The sequence below is a fragment of the Aquila chrysaetos genome, chromosome 6 (genome assembly GCF_900496995.4).
Source record: "Aquila chrysaetos chrysaetos chromosome 6, bAquChr1.4, whole genome shotgun sequence".
Taxonomy (NCBI): Eukaryota; Metazoa; Chordata; class Aves; order Accipitriformes; family Accipitridae; genus Aquila; species Aquila chrysaetos.
In genome coordinates this window covers 19,431,893-19,457,472 of record NC_044009.1, presented here as the reverse complement: position 1 = coordinate 19,457,472, position 25,580 = coordinate 19,431,893, and the positions used below count along the sequence as shown (strand labels likewise).

Genomic DNA, 25,580 nt, shown 5'->3' with positions numbered 1-25,580 from the left:
GCAGAGCCCAGCTCCTCCACCCGGCGTCACGTGGAGGGTTGCCGATGTGTTGCCGTTTGTCCGCTTCTCCGTGCATTCTTACACCAGCAAGAGCAAGGCCCCTTGCAACGCCAACGGCTGTGGGCTGGTTCCTTGTCCGGGGAGGGGGGATGACAGTAATTCATTTATTTTGGCTGTTTCATAGACATGTTTTGTCATGGCACCACTGTGGCATCTGTAAATAACCTCAAATACCAGCACACACTTACTTTACAAGCTACGTGAGAGAAGACCTAGATGTACAAAACCAGTACTGACAAGACCAGTAGTACCAGGCTCAGCACAACATTACTTAGGGGCAACGCATGCCACCAACATCCCAACAGCCTGCAGTCACTTGCCAGCATGGCTGTTGTTTTACCAAAGCCAAACCGCTTGGTAAAAATAGGACTGCTGGCACACCCGTTCCCCAGGGCTTTTCCTCTCAGACTGTAACATTTTTGGAGCAAGGAGCTGTGATTCATTTAACACAACAGCATCCTGACCTCGGTCCTCAAAATAAAGCCAGATGTGTTATCGGCACGCGCTGAGTGTTGGTGAGCAGCGCTCAACCGCCCGCCCCCGCCAGGGATGTTCAGATGATGTTCAATCCCTCGGTGCCTTTGGATGCAGGTGAACAAGCCCTCTGTGCTGGATCCCAGCCCACAAAGAATTCGGTTCCGTACAGCCTGACTGCAGCGGATGGGTGACACACAGCTCTCGCCTTCTCCCACCCCAAATGCTGTGCTACACGCAGGACAGGCACAGCTTCCACACCTCTCCATCATGATGCTTTTCCTTAAAATAAAGTCTGATCAGATGTTCATTATCATTCCCTTTCAGCTAATGATAGTGAGACATGATTTACAGAACATTATCGTTACAAAAATATTATAATAAAGGGAGGTCGGACATTCTATTCTAGCTGCTGCCTCCCTTTTAGCTCGCCTGCCTCCGCATGCTGAGGAGCCGTGATGACCTCAAATGAAAAGACACCGGGGCCATTTTTCCTTGCTGCTCTAGCCATCAGGGCCTCACCTCCCCGGGCAGCACTAAATCAGCTCAGCTTTGCAGAAGCGTACTGGGTGTCAGCCTCGAGAGCCGTGGGATGAAGAAGGCAGGGATGCCTGCGCGTGTCTATGATGTCCCACGTGCAGCTTAACCGAGGGGGGCGGGTGGACGTGGGCAGAAGGTGGGCGTCGTGTATCGCTGCCTCCTATTTTCCAGAAGCAGCTCTCAAAAAGTCTCATCTTCAAAGAGCTCTCTAAAGCTTCTTTGAAAACAAAATGATTAAAGGCTATCTTCCCTCTCATCCAACATCAGACACATCTCGCGCCGCATCCTTGCTTTCACCCCTTATTATGCATGCAGCTTTTCCGCAGCTCCCAGTTTTGCGTCGGGATGGAAGTTACAACCCTGAATTAAAAGCGAAGTTCATTACTGCACATCAAAGTAGGCACCGCGCCTCAGCCAGGCGTGCCCTTTCTTTTATTTATAGGTATGTGGCCGGGCCGGAGAGGGGGTTACAGGGGCAGGGGTGGGGTGGGAGGGGTGGTGCAAGGTATTTACAGATATCAGCCCCCGCAGGTTTGAAAGGCAAGCCGGAGGCGGGAATGCCCACGGCTGGTGGTGCTGGTGGGGTTTTTCCCTCCAGAATAATCAGTACCTTCAACTGGACTTAAAGGTAGATGGAGATACACTGGGCCATTGCAATTAGGTCTTTAGAGCCATTTTTTATTATATTTTAATAATAAATCATCTATAGTTCTGGTCTGGACAGGCCACAACCTGGCTGACTGAGCCTGTAAAATTGTGCTCTGTTTGACACAGGAGCCAAAAGTCTCTTTTTTTTTTTTTTTGCCCCGCGTGCCCACGGCAGCCGGGACGCTGCACCCTGCCAGTGCCACCAAAGCAGCGTCTGCCGGCACCCGTGGGCAGGAGGGGCAGGAGGGGCAGGCAGATCCACCTCCTACCCCGGCCAGCTTTTAGGCTGATGCTTTGCCTTCAAATGCTTTTCATATTAGGTGAGCTTAATTTATTTTAGTTTCAGTTTAATTAACAGTTTTGTCACAGCAGGAGGGCTGTTGAAAACAAAGACGCATTTAAAAAAAAAAAAAAGCAGGATTTTTGTCAACTTTTCCTTTTTTTTTTTTGCCATATTGAATGCGAGCCACAAAGCAGTAAAATATTCCGCAGTCTCACACAGCAGCCGCCAAGCTGCATAATAAAAAAGCATGTGAGGAATCTGCTCTATAATGCTAACTAGGTGGCATATCCACCACGGCTTTGTAAATAAAAACGTGAGGCTCACTTTGCTCAGCTGAGGAAGAGCAGCCCCCCAGGTAGGAGCCTCCATTTCCCTCCTTCTCCCCTTCGAGTCTCCCTGGGCGGCGGGAGCCACTAGTCCCTCGCCGGGGGCGAGGGGACGGGAGCGGGGTTTCATCCCACCCACCGGTGAGCAAACCCCACAGAGGCAGCCGTGAGCCCGGCCGCGGCCGTCCTCCGGCTCGCTTTCCTGGGGTCGCAGTGCCTTCACCCGTCGCCGCCCCAACGGGAAATAAAAGCGACTGGAAGGTGAAAGATGTTAAGAAAACGTAGTAACGCCTCATAAACTTGCCATGAGAGAAGCTTTAAAAGGGGCTTGCTTTACATCGGGTCACTCAGAAATGAAGCGCAATTATTCAGGATGAAATCCGGCTTCTAAATGCAAATGCGCGCGACAGACCATCACCCTTGACGGGGGAAAGGGGCAGCAGCGGGTTTTACGGCGAGGAGCTTTCAGCAGAACAGGGACGAGCCGAGAGGTGAGGAAGAGCCGTTTAATGTGACCTGAATTAGCAGCTATAGATAGTGCTTCCTGCATGTTTTACATTTTCAAATAAAAAGGATCTTCTTGTTTAATGGTTAATAAAAATGATTAGTGCTCCCAGGGCACAGATCCTGACAGATGCAGACTGTGCTGGAGGGACCAGCTACAAGACGCAAGAGAAGATGAAACTGATTTTCTTTTTTTTTCTTTTTTTTTTTTTCCTGTGGAGTACATCTCTACCAGCATTTGCAAGTTAATTTGTAATATAATTATATGTTGCTTCTGTCACAGAAGCGCAGCATGTGTGACGGGCCAGCGGCCTGCCACTGCCACCGGCAGCCTGCGACAGCCCAGCAAACACTCTGCAGCAAAGAAAAAGCCAACAGCTAAGAGGTTGTGTGTGTGTACACATTATATATATAAAAACACACATTTATATGTACTTATATACACATATATGTCTGTATATATATATATACACACATGCACATATATATACACACACATATATTATATATATACATATAGATACCTATATACATATAATAAATACAAATATATATTGAAAAACATGATTTTTTTTATATATATGTGCGTGTGTGTGTATATATATTTGTGTGATGGATACTGCACAGGAGAGCAAGCTGATTGCCTTGGAGCATGTGATGCTTTAAAGCCACCCAGGCTAACCGGCCAGAAAAATCTTTGCCCTGCCCAGCTCCCCAGCGCAGCACCCAGCATCGCCACCTTCCTAGCAAGACTAAAACCTGCCATGCCAGCCTCTCGGCAGCCCTACCACCTCACTCTGAAAGCTGGGTTGACTTCTCTTTTTTTATTATTTTTTATTTTCATGGCATGCCACATAGAGGATTATGGTCAGTAATAGTTTTCTAAGAAATAAAGTCTATGAAAGTAATTGTTAGAAACAAGCAGCAATAGCAAATGCTTGCAGAGTGGTTGCCATAGTGCAGGAGCACAATTGGAGATTTAATATCATTACTAATGATATTTACTTGGCCTGCAGGAGAGAGTGAGACTTGTGCTCCCTAAATGTCATTTGACTGCTAATATGTCAGCGAGTGCACCCAGCCCGGCCCCAGGGAGGGCCCTGGCGTGACCCGGGGCAGCGCTGCCCGCAGGAAGGCGATGCTGCTGCTCCTGCTCCTGCTCCTGCTCCTGCTCCTGCTCCTGCTCCTGCTGCCCCTGCCGGTGTCCCCCCCACGGGCCGTGCCCGCCCGCCGCCCCGGGGAGCCCACGTTTGGCAGGCGTGGGGGTCCCCGGAGAGCCCCCGCACGTGTAGCCGCAGTGCCGGGGCTCGGCTCGTCCCTGGCACCCGCGGGGCAGCCGTGGCCAGCACCCAAACCCAGCCCCGGGCGCCGATTTACTGATGGGTTGCGGCCGAGTTACACAGCCTGCGCGTTCAGGCTTCCTCTCCTGTTGGGCTTCTCCACGGGAGGGGGAGACATATTGCGTTGCTGTAAAGTGAGCCATTTAGTTTATTAAACGCTGTTAAGGGTGCCCTGAGGTCTCTGCACATGTGGGACCATCAAGGCGGAATCGTTATTATTATGGTTCTTATTAGTCATAGTCATTTTCCCAGCGATACGTCTCACGACCAGATGTCTTCCCATCTATCTCTTAAATTTTGCGATGCCAACGCAAAACCGTTATGAAGACGGACTGGTCCAAGTCCCGCTTCACGCGGCGCAGGAGCAGAACGTGTGTGCAAAAATAAATATATACATACGTTTTTAAATTAAAAGACAAACGAAAGAAAGGGTCATAGTTGGCTAAAAATGAATTGTGCAGTGCATAAAAGAGACAACAGATTAGAGAAGATAACATTTTAGTTTAAGTGTTCCATCATTATTAATTCATTTGGTGCTCTTTATGATAATACCAATCATTTGGAATTCATTTGGTGTTTATGTGGATGTCATCTCGACTCCTGCAGAAATTCCAAAGTAATTCAGCATTAATGTGCTATTAAAAATTGTTACCAGCCACTACCTTCATTACTTCACCAGCACAGACTAATCTTTCTTCTCCCATTCTCTAAATTCAAATTTCAGTGTTTATTTTGCTTTTATCTTTATTAGGGTTTTAAAATGTAATGCTTCTATTTAAAAATTCTCCTTATGCTACATGAGCGTTGTCTTTTTTTGACAGCATCAAAACTATGCAAATAAAGGAGGGAGTTAATGGTGATTTTTCATTATGTTACTGGCATTTGACTGAAAAATCAACCAAAGAGGTTTCAGCTTACCATTTAAAACAGTGAAGTTACCGAGCTGGTATTTATGTTCACAGCAGATGACACTGAACCAAACCCGTATGAAATACCATCTGCACCGTGTGGAGCTCTTTCTTTTCGGGCACAGTAGATGCCCCCGCACCCCCGAGTCACGCAGGGAAGGGATGCGGCTGCCCCGGCCCTCCCAGGGGCGCAGGGTACCCAGGGGGGACCGAAAGGGCCAAGCTGCCACTGACAGCCCTTTTCTGGCCTCAGCCCCGGGGGTGCAGGAGCATCCTTCTGCTCCCAACTGGGGAACGCTGGGCCGGTGGCCCCAGTAATGCGTAATCTGGGTCCAAGCCCTGGCAATAGAGGAAGAAAGGCTGCACTTGCACGTAACATTAAAAAAATAAGCACTGGGAGATTAAATGCAAAAGCCTTGCATTAAAAGGGCATTAATTAGGTTTTATAGTCAAGGGCTTGAAGATTAGAAAATGCCAGATAGCTGGGAGTCTGAAAAAAATTTAAAAAAAATAAAAAAAGAAAGAAAAATACAAAGGCTGGGTTCAGTTCCTAGCTGTGCCTGTCTTGTTGCGCAGCCCTCCCATTACGTGATCGCATACTATTTTCCCCCTGGACACCAGCTTCTTTTGGACCGCAGGACACCAGCGTACAGGGGCAGGGTGAAGTTCGCGCTTGGCAACTCTCAGTCTGGCATCCGCAGCTGGAGGGCTTGACCGTGCAACCAAATAACACTCTTTCAATGCGGCTGCTTAGCAAAAATTCCTTGTTTGAAATTGCAGACCACCTCAGACCCTTGTGTATGTGAGCAAAGATATAGGGGGTGGGTATCATTCAGTGCTCTGTAGCCCAGAGAAAGTGGAGAATACAACATAAAGCTCACCATCAATCACTTGAAACACACTATAAAGGGCAAGCAGGGATGAAGTCCCCCCAGGTGACCGATGAAGCGAAGCCCATCAGCACAGTCAGGTCGGCGCCCGGGCAGCAACGGGTGGGACAAGGGAAACGGCGTGGGCTGGTCACACTGGGACTGACACTAAATACCCCCGGCCGGTGGTGGGAAGGAGCCAGCACCCACCTGGCTCCTGGCCATGGAGGAGGGAGATGCCACCACCATCCCCCGGCACCACCGGGACCCGGCCGGTGGCTGAGCATCCTCCGCCACTCACGGCAACTGCGGAGCACAGCTTTACACGGAGAATAAAGCCCATCGCAGAGGAATTTTCCACTTAATCAAAATCCTGTGAAGAATATGAATGCTTATAGGTTAAAGGAACCTGGCAGCTCTTACTTGTCTATCATGTCTTTAAGGATTGCCATTAAGTCATAAACGTGACAAAGATTAAAGAGTTTATTAATGTTATTAGAGAGTTGAGATAAAATGCTATGCCTTGCAGGGTCTCTCTCCCTCTCTCACTGTTTAATGAAAACATTTTCATCACTTTCTGAATCTATTATACCAAATATTCATTTCAGGAGTCCTAAGATGATTTTATTTTAATTAGAAAAGATGTAGCAACCACCTGAAAGTAATACAGTTAAAATACCTTGCCACGGTTCCCCTTCTCCCCGCCGCCGGCAGACGAGCGTTTCTCCAGCCGTGCCGCGGCGGCAGAGCGAGCCCAGGGTGACCGAAGGCGTGCAGGGAAGTTTTGCGGCATGGCAGGACCATCACGCCGGCCCCTCCTGGAGACCCTGTGAGCCAGCAGCACCTCAGCCCAGGCCTTGCAAATGGCTCCGTCCATCTCCAAAAGCCACCGCGTTGGCCAAGGTTAACAGGCAATGAGAGCCGCTGTAGCCACAGGTTGGACCGGGGGTACGTCCCTGGGGAGCGAGCGAGGGGTGGGAGCATCTTCTGCAGGCACAGGAGACGAAGTGAAGTCCTTGCCGGTAGAGAAAAGCAAGAGAAGGAAAAGAAGCTTAAAAAAAAAGAAAAGAAAAAGGGAGGTTTGTGGTGGCTTGCGAAAGGAGCATTCTCCTCTGCAAATCTATGGCAACAATTCACAAAACCAGAAGAAAATAAGCAGCCAAAGTCCTTCCTTGATGTGGCTGCTTTGACTTCGGTGGGCGTTACACCATGGCTGAGTTTTAATCCATGTTTAGAGCAGGTCCAGTCTTTGATAATAAAGACTGAAAATCAGCCACTTTCACACAGCACCTGGACAGTTATGTTTTTCTATGTGAGCCTTCCCTTCCAGCTCAAGACTTTTTAACGGTATTCGCAATGCAAGCAGCTCACAGACGCTCTTTCTTTTAAACTTTCCAACTAACCCGATTTAATTTGTTAATTTATTCTGTAACCTGATTTACTGTTAATTTATTTTGGTGCATAAGATATCCCAGCTTTAAGTTCCAATTAATTAAAGGGGAGGGCTTAATGTTTTTGCTACGCAATATCTTCATGCCACATTGTATTCCATTTTAACACCGCACTGAAGCATTTCCAAAGTTTATTGCCATTAACTAATATAAATCCATACATCTGCAAATTAATTTCACGCACACAAAAGATTACTCTTTGCAAATGTACCTTTAAGAGGGGAATATTGGCTATAGCAATCATCACTTGTTGCTTAGCAACAGCCATAGCATCACTTACGGCAGGTTTATCCTAAACAGCAATGTAAAACCCAGGGACGTGGCTATCCACTCCCTGTCATCCATCCCTGCTAGTGCTGCTCAGACCTGAGTTAAGAGAGCCAGACTTTGCTAATTTTCTTTCTTTTTTGGAGGGGTGTCTGATTTTAGGATTCTTAAAAATGATAAAATAATCCTCAGCCATTAAACTAATTTTAAGCAACAGTCCAAAGCTTGGTGCCCCATTCTGACCGTGATGGCAATGCCAACGCAAATCAGCGTGAGCACGAATGTCTGTTCGGTTTGTGGCTACGCTACTGCTGGCTCAGCATTTCGCACCAAAAACTTTTTAAAAATTTACACCTAGTTTGTTGCAATCAATTCAAGATTAGAAGAGGGAAATCAGATTATATTAAGACCTTCCTGAGGGTATCCCGAGGCTGTTCTAGTCTTCCTGAAGCCCAGGGAAGCCCCTACAGCCAGAAGCTGTCAGCTCTCATCTCTATTCTTGCAACTAGCCAGCACTGCGACAAATGACCTTTGCAATGGTGCCTACATCCCTGCGCCCGCCCGTCCGTCTGTCCGTCCGTCCGCATTGCTGTGCCTCCTCCAGCTCCTCCCCTCGGCGCGCTGCCTGCCAAGCAGCTCTCCGACGCGATGCTCCCGCCCGCCCTTTGCCAACCGTGGGTGCCAGCCAGCTGCTCCCCTTGGCCAAAGAAGTGGCAAGTAAATATTCTAACAGCATCCATTAGCCCTGCCTTTGACGGCCCGTGGAGAGGGGCCCGCAGGCTCGGGCCCGGGTTTTAAAGCCATTATGCCGTTATCTGTAGGCACGGCTAATTCACAAAAAATGAATGCAGGGTTTGCAATCAAGGAAAAATTAGCATCTCAGCCAGCAGAGAGGGTGAACATGTGAGCCAGTCAGCACTGCCAGCAACCTTGATTCTGTTTTTGGCAAAGCTGGCCGGCTTGGCAAACACAATGGTAATGAGATAAACTGAAACACCAGGCAACGGGGCTGCTCTTTGAAGTAATTATCCTCCAGGGCAACAAGGAACACGATGAAAAGGTTTTTAGAGACATGGTGTGGATGCACAGGGAACGTTATTTGCATTCCTGAAGTCAGCCCTCGATTTGCAAGGCTCAGGTGCGCCGATGCCAAGCAGCCAGAGAAAGGGCAGGAGAGCCCCAGCGCGGGTACAGCAACCAGGCAATACAGCAAGAAGAGGAGCCGTGCAAGGAGCCGCTCTACAGGGCGGCACCGCCCCGGCAATGCCGGTGTTAAGCCTTTATTGCTCCTGAGAAATGCCTGTCCAGGCAGCCATGCGGTACCCGCTGTACTGGCCCACAGGCAGAGGCTTCGCTGCAAACACTTAACGTTCAAAACCAGCTATCCATTTAGGGGGTAGAGCAGTGGACTAGAGACAAGGCGAAAGAAGAAATAACGCACTGTCAAATCTCGTAGTCGGGAACTACAGGTGAGCACCGAGTGGGATTTCATGTGGGGGGCTCTGCAATGCCGTGCACACGTGAGACAAAAACAAAAGGCAAGGCAAGGAAGCAGTAATATGTGGCACCGCATGCTCCCTCGGTCACTTGTGACTAACCAGGTAAGCGGCTGGCATTTTCGTATCGGGACACTTGACTCTAAATTTGAGGTCTTAAAATTATTTTCAAAGCAACAACATAACAGTTGGCATCACAAATCCCCAAGCACAATGTGCCTTGGTGAGCGGGTTTCACTTAGAGAGGCCCGGGGTTAAAGCTGATGCAGCAGCAGATGCCTCTCGCTCCAAGAGCGGGCGGGCGGGCGGGCGGGCGAGCATCTCCCTGGACCCCACCAGAGGGGACGGGCTGAGAGGGACGCAGGACACGTCCCGCTGTTCCCGGGCTTCCACCACAGACGGCAGGGCTTGTGTAATACTCTTTTGATACTTATCAGAGTTAAAATCTTTTCCAAAAGAAACACTAAACAGGTGAAAGGTTTATATTTTTTATAATTACTTTTTTGTTTTAATGAAAAGGAACACCTTTGAGCAGAGCAATGCAAAGCTAGGCCTGGACCAAGGACCGGGATGTGCAGGCAGAGCAGGTTATGCAGCTTTTACTCTGCAGTAATTCATTGGACTTCAGCGGCTTGTTTGAGCCACTCCTTGGTGACCCTGTCCCTGCCCGCAGTCCAGAGGAGGGGGCAGACAACTGCCCAATTCCTGCTGAACCTTAGAAGCTTTTGCTTTTCTCACCCACAGCAGACCTTATAATTTTTTTGTTCTGGTTTGGTTTTTTTAACAGAAAGACCATGAAAAGAAAGAACATGAAAAGAAAGAACACACATGAGGACTGGGAGGCGGTGAAAGGCAGAGTGGTGGGGACACGTGTGGAGGCAGCAGGACCGGGAGCAGTGTGGTGGGACGGGGGAGAGGGACCCTCAGCCCTGGCCACGGGATGCTGCAGCTTTCCCAGTGCCAGCCCTTCCTTCTGCCCACCCCCACGAGGCTTGTGGTGAAGGAGCTGCAGGCAGAGAACCAGGGTGTGAATCCCAGATGCGCTTCACTGAGTCCCCCCCAAAAAACAAAGAAATTTTTAAGAAAGATGCTGCAGGAACACTTCCTGTGGTGAGCCTGCGGCTCCTGACCGGGCTGGATCCCTGCAAATGGTGGTTTTGGAAAGAAAAGCTCTATTCTAGGCAAAACCCCCACGTTCCCTTCTGCACAGCAAATAGTCCCTGTTAGTACAGAGCCAACCAAGGCGAAAATGTTTATTACAAAGGAGAATTATAAAAGAGGAGTGCCTGAATCTGGAACAAAATGTAAAACAGGGGAAACAAATGTAAAAAGCTCTATAAAAGTTTTAATGGATACTTTCAGATATGGAGTGGCATTTTACTGTGATGTTTTAAATTATTTCTTTTTCATTTTTCTTTTTTTAGCTTTTAGGCAGACCATTAATCTGAGGGGCTCTTTCCGCCTGCAGAGGCGTAACGCTTCAAAGCAGGCACCTACCAGATGACTGCTGGCGGGCAAAGTGCAGCTGGGGTTGCAGAAGTCGGGGCCCCGGGGCTTTGCGGCAAGGGGAGCTCCAGCCCAGCAGGACAGTCTCCCGAATGCCATGCACCCAGCGAGACCCAGCAGCGCCCGAGCCCATGGGAGCTTTGCTGCTGGTTTGAAAGGGAGCAGCAGAGGGGGCCAGTTTGGTGTGGAGGGACAAAGAGCCGACACAAAATGGAGCGCACACATCTCCTGCCGCTTACAAATGCACGTATATACAGTGAAGCGGTCCTAGCCAGAAGCTTCTTCCATACTTGCTTTTTTGATGCCAAGGACCTACTTTCAGGATTTGACTCCAGCCTACGCACTTCCAACACCTTGAAAGTCTCAAACCATGTGCTTAAATATCTTTGGCCTATTGCTGACCTTTCCAAAGCCCAGGAACAGCCATTTCTTCTTGCTGATGCAGATGCAGGAAATTCTTAACTAAATCCTAACTGAAAGCCAGAAAAGCAGATAAGCAGGCTAATCCTCCAGCCCGTCAGACCCCGGGCTCCCTCGGACCGCAGGGCGAGTCCTTGCTCCGCAGACCAGCTCAGCTGTTTGCTCACCCCTATCTTGACCGTGTCGGTGTGTGCTTCTCCAGGGCTGGGGAGGAAAGCATCCCCGCTTTCCAAGGAGGGAAATATTTTGCTGCCGCTCATTCACTTACTGACATTTGTGGTGCCGGTCTCTGGCTGCTGCTCCCTTCACAAAACACCTTGCAGAAATCTATGGAAAACGCATTCAAAGAAACACACATAGTTCAGGTGGTGGGGGTTGTGTGTATTCTTTAGGTTTTTGGCTACATAAAACCCTCTCCTCCTCAAAATCCTAATTCTCCCTGGAAATATGTGATGCTACTCAGCCAGGAACAGCACTGCCATTTAGGGATATGTTTACGTTAGTTAATAAGGGCAAATAGTTTCAAATGCAGTAGCACTGTATATGCAAAAAGTATCGATTTTGATGCCTTCAGAGACTCTGCTCTGGTTAAAAGGAAGTCAAAAAGAAAAAAAAAAATAGAAGTAATTTCATGTAGAATACTGTATTCCGAATACTTTTGTCTGAATTTGGTCTGCTTTCTCAAGAAGGGGTCTGGGAAACCAGTACGGGGGGAAAATGAAATCCCAGCCACTTGCTCATTAATGAAACAGCAACAAACTCATTAAGAGCAGCGATTGCTGCCGAGGGTGCCCCAGTTGCACCAGCTGCTCCGCACAGCAGAGCCCTGCTGGGAGCCCCAATTAGGCTGATGGAGCTCGCCGGGCTGGCGGGGGGCCAGCCTGCCCTGGCAATTTAGAGGAGCTGGGCCCATGCGGGACTGTCACAATGACAGAGACCCCACCTATATTAAAAACATTAGCGGTCATTGCAAAAGCTGCTGCAGAAGAAACCCGCACTGAAGAACAGCGCGGTCAGGAGGGCGAGCGTGCTCAGTGCTTCTCTGCAGTGCTTTTTCATAACTCACATACACAGACCCCTGTCCCCTCCACCACCAAAGGCTGGAGGTCTTAAATCACCCCTTTACTCCTTATTTCATGCACCCTCTGCTCCCAGGCAGTTCTCCCTGAGCCTGCAGGCAGGATTAAAACAACAAGCAGCATGAAGAGAGTGATAAAACGATGAAGGTGGTTGAAAATAACCTCACTAAATTAACGCCCTTAGAGGTTAGTTTTGTCCTCTTGCCTTTCAGACTTGCATAGGACCGCTCTTACCGAGTCTGCTTATCACGAGACCCGCAGTCTCTGCAAACACCAGCAATCACTTGGTTTTCCTGTGCTGCACTTGTCGGAGCCCAGCCCTAACCTGAAGGACAGCCTGGCACAAGCTCAAAAGACAAGTGGGCAACCTTTCAGTTTGGAGTCATCTACAGCCCGTGTCCGAGAAGCTGACAAGTCCTGTTGTGCTGGAGGTGGAAGCCTGAAGGTCAAAAACCAACCCCATGCCCAAGAGTGCAGAAATCATTTCAGAAAAGGGTGAGTGACGTTTAGGACGCGCTGCTCAGAGAGGTACGTGGGGCTGGGGTCACGCCTGCAGGACAGCCTGACGAGTTCGCCCTGCTCTCCTCAAAGCTGGGAGAAAGGCAATCCTCAGAGGACAAGAATACAACATAGACAGCTCTGTTGTTTCAACAATGTTATTTTCTAAATGCATTTGCTCTACCAAATGGCACTTAAAAGCCTGGCTACGAATGACCATTGTCATTTCTCCCCCAGGGAACCGAACCGCTTCATCCCGACACACGTCACCTGCTGAGGCAGCCACAGATGCTATGCCAGAGGCTACACGAAGAACACAGGACCCCCCATACCAGAGTATACCAAAGGTCCAGCCAGCCCAGTTCCCCGCCTCTGGCTTTGGTCAACAGCAGAGGGTAAGAACGTTGGGTGCCTCACCAGGGCTCCCCTGACGAACACTTGCTGCTGCTGGCTTCTAGCAGTCACTCGCAGGCCCTCTTCCATCAACGCTACTGGGTCGACGCTGGGGAAAGGCAGCCTAGGGACTTCGGGGTGGAGAGATGCTGCCGTGAATGGCCCGCTGCTGCTTTGAGCAGTAACAGCAAGTGCAGCGACCTTGTCTTCCCCCTCTCTTTCTCCCACACCCTCCTGGCGTCTGCTCACCTGTAACCAGGGATTTGCTAGAGCGGGAAATTCTCCCTTCTGCTCCTCCTGCTCCTGCCAACAGTTCTCTTGCTTCTCCCTGTCTAATTAGTTCAAATTTCAGACTCAAGTTTTTCCCTAATGCTCTTCCCAATCCTCCTAGTTCTTCTCCTTGTACATGTCCATCCTGTCCTCCATCAAGGATGGCTGTAAAGTCATTCGGCAGTATGTCTTCACAAATGTTGGTGCATGCTTCTTCAGTATTAAAATTGGTCTATATTAATGTTGCCATAATTAGTACTTGAATAAAGTAAGCAAAAACCACAACGCTAAGAAATACTAAGCTGTCTTAAAAACAGGAGTTCAGCAGCACAGCTGAAGTACTTCCAACACTCTCCTATCAAAAATAGAAATACAGTGAAGGAACCTCTTGACCATGTCCTTATCTCACCCTTGTGAGAACTCCAGGGACTAGAAGGTTGGTGGAGCTTTGTGTGCTTTACACACCAGATTGTGAGAATATGAAAGGTCAGTTCAATGGATGCAGGATGTATTTGTATATCGCCTATTGCACAGGTGCCCTACGTTACATTGCCAAAGCTTCACCAATATTCATCCACATGAGTGAAAACAGTATTGCTTCCCGGTGAGATACCACAACCCGCAAAGCCCCCACAAGTGCTAGATATGATCCTCTCACTGGCTTGACCTGCCCTTCCACATCCCCGTACCTTTGGCTGCTCTATGTACTTATTTAGCCTTCCTAAGTGAGATTTCTTTTTTTGCTGGTGCATATTGACATTCTCTGATGACAAAACAGGTTAATCATAGCATGGTGGAGTAGCAATACCGACAACGTTACACAACGCTATCCTTCACCAGACTAAGACATACCATCCTGTACTAAATCTCTGGTCCCATCAGAAGAGTCCCAAACATGGATTGTCCCTGCCCCTGTACCACTTTTTGTAGTCATTCCCTGAAGGGAACAGCAGAAAGGCACCATCTTGCTGAGCAGCAGTCACAAAGAGCAAATACCCCACGCCATAAGATCTTTCCTGAGAGCAAGCTGCAATGATGCACTGGCCACCAGCCAGGATTTGGTTGCTTGCCCCTAACTGAGCACCACATAGTGCTTGTGCCACACCGCTCCCCGGTGCTCCTGGCAGAAAGAAAATTAAACTACTGTAGGGCAAGGATCTCTAAAGAAGAACACATCATGGCCCCTGATTTTGCTGGACATACCCAGCAGAATTTGGGGACACTGAATAATCTTTGAGGACAACTAAGACTGACCTGGTCCACTGGTCAAGCCATGCTGAATTTGATTAACACTTTTGATGAGAAAGGAAAACCCTGAATCCAGAAATAAATACTTTGAAAAAGGTTTTGCCATTTCCTAAAACTTTATTTTCTTACCTTGAATTTTCCTAGAAGGGCACACACAATAGATGTTAGGCATCCAGGTGGTCTCTCTGTAACCAAACGAGAGATTTCTTTAAAATGCTCTTAAAATTAGGCTCTGAAAAGCCTCTACAGATGGCCGTCATCCTCCACAAAGAAAGTGTCAAGGGACACCAGCTAGCTCTTCTAGACGCTCCGCACTGCTGATGGTGAAACCTCTCCTCCCGCTGTGTTTGGAAATCCCCACGCGTTTTAATGCTCCTGGAAAGACTACTGAAAATTGTTGCTTGCCCTTTAAAAGCAAAAACCTTTCAAACCTAAAAAATAATTACATGGATTTCACATGAAGTGACACTGGTAATATGCTTTTAAATAGAGACGTACAAGGCAACAGACAAAAATATCAAGATCAGAAACTGACTAATCCTAAAAAGCCATTTTTACAAGAGAGCCAGAGGAAAGAAGGAGACAGGGAAAGATAACCATGGTCTGAATAATATCAGAAAGAAGGTACTGGAAGGTGCGGAATTAACCTTTTCCTAATTAATTACAAGTTGTAAGGCAAAGGAAATCAGCCAGTTGAGAGCAATTTCAACGAGACAGGGATTTCAATGCGTGAAACACTTTGGCTGTCCTTTAAAAGCAGAAGGAGAGGAAGGGAAGCGGCTGGTGTCAGGAGAGGGGGGTGAGATGGAGCTGCCATACCACCCCAGCACACCAGCCACGGCCACGGCCAAGCCCACCAGCTCCGGGAGGACCACGCTCCAAATGACGGTGGGGAAGATTTCATTACAGGATGTAAGCCCGCAAGATAACGATCAGTAAATGCGTTCTAAACAGGGTTATTCGAAAGGCAATCAAATTTTTGCAAGAGGAAAATTATTCGGGAAGTTGTACTTCAAAAGACTTCTTTAACCTCCTACGACCTGATATTTCATATGCTCCTACACTCAGCTCTTAATTCTTGAAGTATTACCATATTTAGTAACTGGAGAAGATGCGGAAATATTTGCTGAAGGTATTCAGTAGAGAAAATTTGATTCTTTTCTTTTTAGTTTGGATCTTTACTTCTCAAATCACCCAACAATTCACCACAAACCTCCTGCATCATCCCTATGGCAAATACCTTCAGTGCAACTTGGCCAGAAGCCTTTTCTTCTTTTTTTCTTTTTTTCTTTTTTTTTTTGTTTTTTTTAAACACTTCGTTTTTATTAACACCCACACTCTTACATCTCAAGATGGAGAGCTCTCATGGATGCAGGATTCTCACAAATGCAGATATGGCAAATGACATAGAGAGGATTCAGGTAGAGAGTGACACTCTGCTCTGTCTGCCTGGTCCTCATGAACCTCATTAAAGCCGCAGAAGGTGCAGACCTGCTGTCTGGCCCAATAATGCTGTATCTGGGAAAATACACGGCTTTAAAGCATGCTGCTTCTTTAGATTGTGCTGCCTTGAATTACGCACTGCTGCACTACACAAAACTGTGGACCGTTGTGACGATAAACAGGGGGGAAATGTTTATCAGCATTTAAAAAAAAAGAGAAGGAGAGAAGATGGAAAGAGTGCTATGTTTTAATGCAAAATTTAGCTTGCTTTTTTCCCCTTACACTTCCCATTCAGCTGAGTGTTGTTCAAGAGCAGAAAATATTTTTCTGAGTCCGTTGAATGATATTTTTCATCACAAGTCAGCTAAAGAAGCTAGTATTTCCATTCATATTAGTTCTTGGAGTTACATGGAGCTAATTTACAACAGCCAGCTTTTTTGCTTCCTATGCATGAGGGTTAAAAGCTAAATAGCATCAAGAATAACACTGCAGCACCTTGCTTGCCTTAACCCACTGGGGTATCCTCAGATGCCTAGAAATCATTCAGAAACAAACAAACAAAGCTGCCATAGCACTGTAAAGCAATACACTGCAGAAGAGTTGCTATGATGCCTAGCGCTAAGAAACATAGTAGAGTTATTAGTGAAGCTCTGAGGTTGGGCAAACATGTTTAGCAGTCAGGAACCAGGCTTTTTTTGTTCTTTTAAATGGACTACTTTTTAGGACTCAGTTTACTAAAGCACAACACTAATTGAATTTTTAAAATTTTTTTCCCCTATAGGTTTTATAAAAGGGGGTTTATGTGGAGAAAAAAAGCAAAATCCTGATGCTCCATTTCCTCAGTCACAGCTTTCCCCTTCATGGTCTTCCTTGCTCCCATTCAGTACCGGATTTGTGGCTACCGCTCCTGGCAAGCAACGAAGAAGCTGGAAAGTGAGATTCTGTGAAAAAAGCAAGCTAGGAAAAAAAGCCCTCCCCAGATGAAGATTAATTTTCTCAATCCTTCTTTCAGCAATCTGCAGTGCTGTCAGAAGATTCAGAGGGGAAAATGCTTTGCTTTTGGTTTGGGGGTTTTTTGGATGGATGATGTCCCTTTAACAATAGGTCTGCACTACCAAAAAATCCTATGCTGAGGAAAACTCTAAGCTAGATGAGATGCCCATGTACTCCTCCCGTGCCCTAAATCCCCGAGCTCTCCCTGTCCTCCTCTTCTAAGTGATGAAGAGCAGAAGAGATGAATCTCCATTCACAGGGGAAGCCGTGGGACCTGGGGATCTGCCTACAGCTGGCACTGCGCAGACGGGGAAGGTACAGTTGCCACTGATTTATATGCCACTTATGAGAAATTTTTGTGAAATTATTCAAGCAGCACTATGTGGGTATGCAGTCGGGGTGAGAGCCAGTTGAAAAGCAGTGGCATAGCAGCTGGTTGGTTTGGAGGACTAATTATGGGATGGAGTCTTACACATCTGGGTCATCGCTTCACATCCATCTCAGCTGCATACTAGCGACAAGGTCATTACTCTTTGATAGTTCTTTGGTGACAGACATGAAATGGCTCTGCAGGTCCAGACCACTTTGTAGTGCACTGGTCTCCTCCTTAGAGCACCCTGTATGACAGGGACTAATTGATCTTTGCATTGGCAGCGTGAGCAGAGATCTCAGGGCTGATCTGCTTGGGAACGGCATCCAGATTTGATGCACTGCAAGAGGCCAGCCTGGAATGGAAGAAGCTATCCCACCAGCTTCCCTGCCACACCGCTTCCGCAGCCAGCCAGAGAACAGAAAATCCTTCCATGATCTTGTTCAAATACATTCGACACGGCAAAACAAAATGGGCTTTGGCAAAGGATCGTTAGTGGCAGAGTGCACCCAGTACAACCGCTTCACCATCCTTTCTCACAGCAGGAGTAACCTTTACGTGGCTGCAAACCCCAAATCGCGGTTACTGTCTGAGAGATCTCCAGAAAGCCTGGCAACACAGCGTGGAGCCTGTGGGCAGAGTCAGGCCTTAGGAGCTAAAGATCCACGACCTAAAATAAAAATAAAATCTTTGCAGGGAAAGGCATACACCTGCTTCACAGCTGCAGCAGCCCCTCAGTGCTTCTGGAGTAGGCAATGGGAAACTCTCTCAGATGACAGCCAGAGGAGGTACGCAGCACCGGGGCTGCTGCAGGGCACAAGCAAGCGGTCATCTGAAACAATGAACAGCACCACGGGTTCAGTTCGGCAGCCAGTACATGTAAATAACTCCTGGTGAACTGTGCTTGGGTTAAAAACCAAGTTCACCCCACTCATGGCTTTGATTTGAATGTGGGTTCACCGCCTGTAACCTGGAGCATGACAGCACGCAAGAGAGCAGGTCTAAAATCTTCGGTGCTCCCCGTGTAAACAAACTAATTTGCAGCTTGACATTTTAGCCGTGTCCTATGTAGATGACTTTCTGCTTATTCAATACTTCTGAATAAACACACTTAATAGCTGTGCAATAATAAATAAGGTATTAATACTATTCACCGCAGATGCTCGGTACCTGATTTAACCTTCTTATTTTCTTCTAACCTCAACAGGGGCTCTGAAAAATATGCAACTTTTTTTATAACTAAGTTAATAAGTGTTTTCAATCACTGAAAATAATTACTATCAAGAACAGACAGTTAGCAGCGTGCATAGGGCATATGTAAGACATCAAGGCGAGAGTGCAGGAAAAAGAAAGAGAGAGAAAACAAGAGAGAAGGAGGGAAGATACTGTCAAATACCCAAGATCCTTCCACCCTAGATTTCTGTTTTTCACATGCAAGAATAAACAGTTTTCAAAATATTCCTCTGTGAAGAGGAAGAAACTATGGAGGCCCGGGACTCACCCCCACTTTTTGGAGGCTCTCCAACCCTGGCTCTCCCAGGGGTCTGAGAGGACAGCTTCTCCCTGGAGCTCTGCCAGGTCACACCAGATGCAGTTTTCAGGACAAACTGGCTGGTCAGTGTTTAAGTCCCAGCTTGTTTTTTAATCATTTGATTTCAACAGTTCCTCATTTACCCAATTCACGGAACTAAACGTATGTTTGGGGGTTTGTTTTTCTTTCCTTCTTCTTCCGCTACCTTAACACAGGCACGCTAGTGGTGACCTGAGGATTAAAAAGGATAGAGAAAATTCAAGAGTGCTGCGGTGGGCAAATGCTATCGCTGAGGCCAGCTGGCTCGTGACAGATCCCGTTCAACTATTTCTCACGTCATTATCTTGCTCAGCCCCAGGAACCTCGCCTTGACCAGGTACTTGGAAAAGAGCTCTGGGATGCGCACCCGGAGTCTGCTGTTCTTTCATCCTTTTCATGCCATCTTGTCCCACCATCGCTGTTCATCAGAAACAGTAACTCAGGTTGACATCACTCCTACCAGAGACAGGAGCTATTGAATTATCTAAGACAAACCTAAATACTAGCTTTTAAAGGATAACTGATCTACTAAAAGCAAGTATTGTTTTGGACATGCCATGTCATATATATCACGCTTGGCTTTGCATTGCACTGCTATCTCCGGCGATGTCATTTGAACAACATGAAGTCGCATGGCACAACATGACAGATGCCTCAGCAATGAGGGAAAGATGCTCTCTAGATTCCACCTCTATTATAGCTCATATCAAATAAAAGATTCAAGGGATACGAATGACCATGTGTCTGCAGACCAAAAGTGACTCGAGTCTCCCCAGTTATCTGCAGAAAACAGATCTCCTCAATTCACCCGCTTCTCACATAATTAATGTTCTATTTGCTTCCATTAAATGTGATTTCATTATCATCTTTTTCCAAACAACCTGATTACAAAGTAGGAAAGCTTTTTACCAATAATAACAATCCCAAGGAATGTGCCAGATAGAGGCAGACTCCTCTTTAGCACAATACTGATCATAATCCCCGATTTACCGTTAGATCTCCCCTCCATTAGGAAGAGGCACCACCTCCAGCAATCTCCATAGAGCAACATGAGAACACTCTGCCAGTCTTCACAGGAGCAGACCGTCCTCGTCCTTTCCAAGAAGGTTGTGCTCTTAAATGTTCCTTGAGAAGTTTCAAGAGACAATGAATCATTGAGAATGTATTGTAATAAAAAGTATCCTAGAAGAAAAAGCATCCATGTGTATTCAAATTATTAAAAGTTTTCTAATTTTTACTCTCTTTTAGTGGAGGAGAAAAGAGAAAGCAGACAGGTTATCTCTGCCTTTCACTGAAAACTACCTCCTCTTTTTCCAGAAACATCCAAAAATGAAAGGGAAAAGTAGCTCTCTTTCCATGTACAGTTTCTGATCTGAAATTGGGGAAAAAAACGGCATTTTCTTCCAAAGAACCTGGCACCTTTGAAGGAAATTTAAAATGTCGGTGAGCATTTTAATCATACTTCCTAAAAGCCCATCTTCCAGTTGGAAAGGGCTTTCCCCAAAAACAACAACAAAAAAACCCTCCCTCAAGCTCCAGTTCCCTGGTCCCTGTGACCTTGCAGATCCTCACACCCACCACAAAGGCTTGGCTGCGGGAGCAGGTTTTGAGGATGAAGCTGGTTCTCTGCTCCAAAAGCAGAGCTAGTTCCCTGTAGGTAATCATGGCCCATCCTGCAGATCCTGCCATTTTCCAGGTCCTTTTAATATCACCTCCGTATCTTTTTTTATTCTGATATTAATGGACTCGCTTATCCTGCTCTGTGCCCCACATATTCGCTAGATGAATACAATAAATTGGCAAGTCCGGTCTGACTGGCCATATGCTCTTCAATTTGTATCTGCTGGTGTCCTGACCTCGCTTTTGTCTGAGCTGCTAAAAAGTCCAACTGAGCGGCTGAAATGTTCTCCGTTATCTGAAGCTAAGGAAACTATTCTTTCCCCTCTCACAAAACTTAATTTGCTTTTCAAAGACAAAAAAAAAAAAAAAAAAAGTAGTTTATTATTGTGCTCCTCAAATGTCTGAGGAAATACACAGAAAATGCCTGGCACATATGGTATTTTTATGTGGCTTATTTTTTTTCCTTGTCTACAAGTCTGCACAGAATTATTACTATTTGGCACACAGCAAAAGGAAGTCTCCTGTGCATAACATGATTTAGTCTGGCCGATAAAGTGGAAGTGGATTTCTTCGTTGCATATTAAGTTCTGCTGGATACCATTTGCACAAGAGAGCAAAATTGCAGTTTCGTGTTCTCCTGTGATGATACGTTTCCCGTCAGACAGCCTCATCTCTCTCTTTCCCCAAACATTAAAATTTCTCCCAGCAGCGACTCTCCAAATTTCCCACTCTCACATATTGGCTCTCCAAAGACAGTTACTCGTGTTTGCACGGAGTTGCCAGCTAGGAGCCAGGCCCTGGGGGGGTTCCCTCCTTTGGGGAGCGGGCTGGACGGCCGTCGGGACGAGCAGAGCCCGTGCAGGGAGGGTGCGATGCTCTGCTCCCCCGCACGCCCCAGGGTCGGTGCAGCAGCGGGGAAGGTCTCTGCCCGGAGCCTCTTCCAGCCAGCGCCTCACCCACAGCCTCTCGACGCTTCTCAAAGGCTCGTGCTGCCAGCGCACCGAGGCTGCTGCTGCTGCCGCTGCTGCACCCTCCTTCTACAGGTCCCTTTTCACCAGCCTCCCCCTCTCCCAGCAGAAGTCCCGGGGTCCCCACGCTGCCCAGATCCCAATCCACCCCGTACCCAGCTGGTGGGTTTCCGCTTGCTCACCTCATGCTAAATATTCTGCGTGCCCGCCACGCTGCGCGCGGCCTCCCAGGTTGTCTCCCTTGCCCCGGGAGCTGTGAAGCCGTAAGGGGTTTCTCTTCCCCAGCCCAGTGCTTGCTCCTACATGCAAAACACCACCTCGCATCTGAGATGCTGATACCTTCTCAAAATGTAAGTACTGGTAACTCTTGCTAAAGGAGAGGCCGTCCATGATCCACTGCATTTACTGGCATCTATCAGCAGGGTTGGGTTAGTTGCACTGGTCCAAGCTGATTGCTCAGTGCCAAGGACAATGCAGTAAATCAGTCACTGTTTCTCTAACCCGTTACATTTCTTCTCTAATGCTTTTACAGCACAACACAAACTGGGTGCTGCCGGTGAGATTGGTTCATAACAGCCATAAAATTTTATTTTAAAAAAAACATCAAAAGGCAACATTAAGGATTGATGGACTAACTTCTCTATGCTGTGCCACTGGAAGGAGCAGCCTGGGGCCGAGGAGGGGAAATGCCTTCTGCTGGGACAAATCCCTTCAGCATTTTTAGCCTCACTGCCTAATAACACAAAACTCACTCAATCGCCATGCGTGTTTAACGAACCAGCCAGTCTGGCCTCCGTCTCCCCAGAAGCTTTTGGCCAGTTTCAAACAACCCTGGCTGAAAGGCAGAGGCTCCAACAGTATGACAAATGTCACTGCAACAGAAGGCGCAGACCGATGGGAGGGAAATGTTAGTGGGTCCCAGGACCAGCCCTCAGAGAAACCCTCCAGCAAGAGGCAAACAAGCGTCATGTCTTCAGCCACTCGCTGGTGCAGGCACCGCTGGTCCCTGCAGCAGACATCAGCCCCCTCCCTCCCTCCCCTCCTGGGCTCTCCTCCCTCCCACACCTCTTCTCATTAACCAGCTCTTCGCCTACCTACATTCGCACAGTTAGATGGCCTCACGCCATACCTTTAAAGTCAGTGGGAGCTTGGACATGAAATTCAATAAGCTGTGGATGACCTGTACGGTCCCTGCCGTTCTTCCTTCCCCTATTAATTCCCCTCTCCTTCCTTTCCTGTCACATTGTTTTACCTATTACTCCACGCCTAATAAATTATCAGTAATGCTCCAGCATCAAACATTTATTATCCTGAGCACCACGTGACTAATGAGTGAGTTAACCTCCAATTTCTGCCCGTATAATTCACGCACATTGATTTTACATGAAAAGAACTCTTGACTTACATTGGATGACCCTGATAAATTTAATCTCTTTAATGCTTCTTCTTTCTAAATAAACATAAAACGTTTTCCTCTAGAAAGTTTCTCACCAGTAAAACCTGCATTGCAACTTGGCAAAAAAACTTCTCCGCTACCCTGCCGATTTAATCAATAAAACTAAAAAAAACACCCACCAAACCTGCATAAAAAGTCCCCGATTCCTCCTAGCACTGGCAGCTCAGCCAGCCTGACAGCACTGTTACAAACATGACAGGTAATCAGAGCTGACAGCTGGTGTCAAAACCCACAGCTGGAATTTAGCAGCTGGATGGAAGAGGTACCAGTTTGGGGCCATCTTATTCCTGGCCTCATTACCCCTCCTTTCCCCATGGCATCGCCTCGGGGCCGGTGACCCGAGTGGCAAGGCTGGGCAGGGAGCACAGGGGTGACACGGCACCTCCCAAGCCACGGGGACCCCAAGGAATCCTCGGCGGTGGGTGCTGACAGCCCTCGCAGCTACATCAACGCTGCTGGCCCTGGCTCTGCTTTGCCAGGTCAGAGGACTGACCGGGAAACCACACTTTGGATTTTGTGCTGGCTACCATGGGGCATTGCAGCTTTTCCCTAGGATGCACACAGGGCTAGGAGTTTTAAACACTCAAAAACTTGCAGAACCTTTGCAGAAGGCTCATAACTGGAGTCAGGAGAGTGTTTATTTAGATTACAAAGTCAGCGTGCATACCTTCTCCATCATGCATATATGCCACATACAGTAGAAGGTCGATGCAGAAAGGCTCCGGGAGACAGGCTCCAAAGTGCAAACTGGAGACGGGCTGGAAAGCCAGCTTCTCCAGCAGCTGGGACCACAGCCAGGCCTAGGCTTCGCCACAGCTCATCAAAACTGAAGAAAAAATTAGTTTTGAAAAAAAAAATTGATTTTGCCACGGTAAAGATAAGTAGCTGGGCATGGACAGAGTTGGGTTGCTCCTTCCCTGGAGAAAGAGGGAGAGGAAGAAGGATTGGAGCTGAAACAGCAGTGTGCGTCGCCTCTGCTATAAACTGCGACCGGTTTAAACTCCTGCCCTTCTCCCAGCCACCCACCGACAGCGCGTCAGACCCCGCCAGACCAAGGTGAGCTGCTGCTCTCTGCAAAAAATACCTCCTTCTCGACCGGGCTCCAAGGTCCCAGCCAAAAAGAAGGGAGAGAGCAAGACCGAGAGGGGCAGACACCGGCAGCCCTTTGGAAACCCGAACGTCTGAGGAAGGGCTTATCAGGTAGTGCTGCCGGGGAGAGCCAGCGGAAACAGAGGGGTTTGTTTCGGTTGCCCCTTTAAAATACGTCCACTCCCCTCTGAGCCTGCATATTTTACAGTCTTGGCATACTTTCCTTGTTGACGACTCTGGCAGACTCGGTGATTTTCTTTCCTAAGTGAACTCACTCACCAAATGCATTTTTCAGGCTCCCACAACTTGAGAAATAGAAATTGCAGCCTGAAAAAAAGCAAGGACCAAAAAACCAGATACTAACAGTAACATTGCAGAACATTCGGGGGCTTGAACACACAGTCATTGAAATGGCTAACTCATTTGCATTACTCTTAAGTCATTAATTTTTATTCCTTTTCATGGTAAAATGATTAAAATATTTTGGTTTCTGTGTACAAAAAAAAGGGTGAGGATCACGGCCATTTGGACTCCAAATAGATGTTTTTAACCTACAGGATGCAGGAAAATCATGGAGGAATTATATATACCCAAGTACTAGAAAATATTACATTTCAGCTACCCAAGTACTGGAATTCTATATACCCAAGTATTAGAAACATCTGCGTTGCAGCAAGAAGTCCTGTTACCAGGCAAATGTCAAGAACAGAAGATAAAAAGAAATTGGCTGTGCTTCAGAATGTCAGTCTACGGATGAGCAACCCAAGTCCACAAAACTTTGTAGTATTTTCCCTGACGATAACAGCTTTGGATCAGACTTGGGAACAGTTATGTATTATTCTAAATAAACAGCTTGGTATTTCTTCATGCCAAGTAGCTCCTTTTGGTGCTTTGCAAAAGCCTGAAAACACTGTCCCTCTGCTACCACACCCAGTTTATCGCTATTCCCCCAAAACAGCTGTTCTAACCCTACGATTTTTTACCAAAGAAATGCTGGAGAATCCAGTCAGGGCAACCAGAGCGCCCAGCTAATCTCCACATCGTGGGTGGTGAACCCAATCTCCTGGCACTACTTCCGCCAAGCAAGCACCCCATGCAACACCAGACTGGTTTGGTTTTTCTTTTAATAATAAAAATGAGAATTAGAATAATATAGAATAAAGTAGAATAGAATAGAATAATAATCTAAATTATTATTAAAAAAACAGAAGAAAAAGAAGGAGGAGGAGGACGATTTATAATATTATTTAAAAACCAAAAAGTCTGGTCTTGCATGGGGTGCTTGCTTGGTGGAAGGAGTGCCAGGAGAGTCGATTCACCACGTATGAATATATTGTAAGTATGTTAATTATGATGACAGTTGCTATAGATAATTATATTAATATTATATAAGAATAACTATACTAATATTATTATATCTTGCTATAGCATGTTAATACACGATCGTTACACTAATTGTTACGCTGATTATAGTAGTAATTTAATTTTATT

General features: G+C 47.1%; 1 protein-coding gene across 1 annotated transcript; it reads right to left on the bottom strand.

The window, feature by feature from the left end:
• Positions 1–5,873: 5,873 nt before the first annotated feature.
• On the bottom strand, positions 5,874–23,780 carry LOC121233380. The gene is made up of 5 exons (XM_041124228.1): positions 23,668–23,780; positions 19,982–20,081; positions 18,541–18,598; positions 6,632–7,003; positions 5,874–6,325 (listed from the first exon to the last, which is right to left on the bottom strand). Exons 1-5 carry the CDS (start codon positions 23,692–23,694, stop codon positions 6,274–6,276), a joined length of 609 nt encoding a protein of 202 aa, XP_040980162.1. The 5' UTR covers positions 23,695–23,780; the 3' UTR covers positions 5,874–6,273.
• Between the last annotated feature and the right edge of the window lie 1,800 nt (positions 23,781–25,580).